Genomic DNA, 3,165 nt, shown 5'->3' on the forward strand with positions numbered 1-3,165 from the left:
TCTTCTCAAAAAAGCCGCTGTACCTGCGGGTACTCAACCGAGTACTTCGCAATAAGCGTTTTCTTTCCAAAACTCAAACGACTCCTGTGCAACCGCAGCTGCATCCTCATCGCCCTCCCTAATAAACGCCTTCCGCAAGCCCAAAAACAACGCCTCGAACCCCCGCTGGTCGGCCGTCCAGCTATCGCCTAGGGAGTACAGAAAGCGCCGCAGCCGCCGGCCGTTCAGCACAATGTCGGCCATGTCAGGCCTGCCGCGGCGGCGGTAAATGTCGGCAAACTCGAGCTCGGCGGGGGAGAGGGCGTTGTCGCCGCCGACGAAGCTGCGGGTGGGCCAGAGCATGGGCGGGGAGCTGAAGGCGAGTTCCTTGGATTTGATCGAGGAAGAGGACCAGTCGATGATGGCGGTGATGTTGCCGTCGTCGTCGACCATGATGTGGTCGTCTGTTTCGCAGAAGTGCTTGAGGTAGAAGGGCCCGCCTTCGCGGCTGTTTGTCGAGGCGACGAGGTCTGGGATCGTGTGGAGGCGCCAGAGGTAGGAGAGGAAGTGGCCGAGGGAGAGGTGGGCGAATTCGCCGTCCGTGATGATGTCTAGTTGTAGGTGCATGATGGCTCGTAGGGAGGCGTTGAGGCTTGAGAAGGGGCCGATTGGTGTTCGCGAGTCGCGGAACAGGGGCAGCTGTGCGTAGCCGCCTATGTTCACTTCGCCGTCATCTGACGGGACGATGGACCCGGTCATCTCGAATGAATAGCGTTCTAGCTCTAGTGAGATATCCACCAGCTGCTCCATGATCTTCGTCTGCCTTGACTTGCTCACTTTGTCCCACTGCAGCTTCCGTCCGCCCATCTTCTCCAGAAGGACGAATGATGCGCCGACATGGCTATCTGGGGAATCAGCCCAGCTGTAGTAGTATACCCCGGGGGCAGGCACGGCAGTTTTCTCGAGGAATTTTAGCGTGAACACCTCGCTGAGGAAGATATATTTCTGCACGGGAAGGGGTGGAAAAGCGTCATTCCTCAGCCGTATCCGCGCATCCCACACCACGCCGTCTTGGAAATTTATATCAACGTGGAAATCAGTAATGGTCATATGTTTCGACAGGAGTCTCCACTGCGTGTCTCTGTCGGCGGTGAGAACCGGGATTGAGCAGGGGACACCACGGCGAAGATTACTCGCCAAGGAAGTGAGGGCGAAGCCATCGAGATGGTCCAGGGCCGTGAACAGATGGGCACGCTGGGAAGCGGCATAAGCCTCGCGGTATGTATCCGGGTCGGTATCCTTTATCAACGAAGTATATTTTAATTTTCAAGTTAGCGGGGCAAGCTCCTGTTTCGGTAAAAAGAAGTTTTTATGTGGTAAATAAAATAAACAACCCGCTTGGCAAGCCAAAACGCGAAACACAACAAGGGAAAAAAAAGAAAAAAAGAAAAAGAAAAAGAAAAAGAAAAAGAAAAAGAAAAAGAAAAAGAAAAAGAAAAAGGGGACAGGGTGTAACTAGGCTGGTCTTGCCTCCGAAAGACATTTGTGAGAAGCTGACTTGATGTGGGCGCCGCAATGGTTCTTGGAGCAGATCAGACAGCCGCCATGTTTGCGGGCAGCCGACTTGGAGCAGCCGTTCACGTCGCAACCTCTGAGAGGCATAATATATATAATAGCCGCAGTGAACTACATATATAGGGACCTCCCAGGGCCGGTGGAGAGGGCAGAAGTCGGTAGCTGTAAGGACTGGAAGACTGAAGGTGTAATCTGTCAGTGGGCTGGAGGTGGTAGTAGTAGGTAGGTAGTTAGTTAGTTAGTTGGTTGTTGCGTGTCTTGTCTGTATGATGGGTTGTGTGGGAGTGAGTGTGGCTGTTCTCGTCGTTCTTCTGTGGTTTATGTGAGTGTAAGTTGGGGTGGAAGAAGAGAAAGAAGAAACAAAAATAATAATAGAAATAATAATAGAAATAATAATAGAAAATAATAGAAAAATAAAAGAAAAGAAAAGAAAAGAAAAGAAAAGAAAAGAAAATAGAGAAAATACAGGAACAAAAAGGTTGCAGCCTTGACAAAACAAACAGCCAGCTCAACAGCAGTATTAACAGCAGCAGCAAAGAGCGGGATAAAACCGACTAATAAATCCCAGGAGCCAGGAAACCACTTGGACCAAGCAGGAAATAGTCTAAGTAGAGTAGTTTCATTAATTAAATAATTCACAGTATTAGTTAAATAACTAGTTATGGAACTAAACTACTGTGCAAGTTAGCCAGAAGTAACTACTTATTATTATTTAATAATATTATTATTAGTTTAGTTAACTGTCCAGTTAAATAACCAACTAGTGGTGAGTTATTTATTTAGCTGCAAGATTTCCTCTAACTCCTGCGGTGTGTGCAAATAATAATAATAATTAGACTGCACAAGGGATGTTAGGCTCATCACCCCGTCATCCAGCCAGGCAGAAAACAAGGGAATCTTTTCTGAATATTAACTAACTATTGTAGACAAGAACCTCACGGAGCTTTAACTACAGCTTGCTTAGTTACACTTACACTCGCAAGCTAGGCAGGAAAATCCTGATTATTGATTATCGAAGGGGGAAAAGAACGGGTAGATAGATCTGTTATGCTATCAAGTTAAATTTAAGAATTACTATATATAACTATATATACCTAGGAAGAGGAGGAGAAGAAAGAAGCGCACAACATTGGCCCGGATGACTTGCAAAGCAAACAAAATGATTTGAGGTGATATCATCATCATTAAGTTATATCATCGATATAACCTTCCCCCTCGTCACAAAAATAACTTTGGTGCCTTGAAGTAAATTTTGAAGGCAGGAGAGACAGACCCATTTTGATTTGATATTCAAAGAGTTTTCAATGTTTTCATGATGTCAGTCAGTAACTAAGTTACTCCCTCCGTAGTTATTCGATGCTCGGACTATTTTGAAATCTACAGGGCGTTCATTCCAACGCAGCAGATTTCAATAATAACTATAAGCGATTGAGAATAATATTCTCGAAATAAATGGTCTCTCTCCGTCATGTTTCCGCGGGTGAATCAATGGATCACGGAGGGATTTCTCAATTCAAATTCAGGGCTTATCATCTTGTTTTGATTGGAATAATAACAAGCATCAAATGCTCGCTTTCGCTCGCTTTTCTGCTTGCGCAGCCCCCTCTACCC

General features: G+C 46.4%; 1 protein-coding gene across 1 annotated transcript; it reads right to left on the reverse strand.

Moving 5' to 3' along the window:
- Window positions 1-33: 33 nt before the first annotated feature.
- On the reverse strand, window positions 34-1,522 carry BDBG_06874 (uncharacterized protein; the record flags this gene model as incomplete). The annotated part of the gene is made up of 2 exons (XM_002622710.2): window positions 34-1,278; window positions 1,496-1,522. 2 exons carry the CDS (start codon window positions 1,520-1,522, stop codon window positions 34-36), a joined length of 1,272 nt encoding a protein of 423 aa, XP_002622756.2.
- Window positions 1,523-3,165: the final 1,643 nt, after the last annotated feature.

This window comes from Blastomyces gilchristii (assembly GCF_000003855.2).
Source record: "Blastomyces gilchristii SLH14081 genomic scaffold supercont1.16, whole genome shotgun sequence".
In the NCBI taxonomy this organism is placed as follows: Eukaryota; Fungi; Ascomycota; class Eurotiomycetes; order Onygenales; family Ajellomycetaceae; genus Blastomyces; species Blastomyces gilchristii.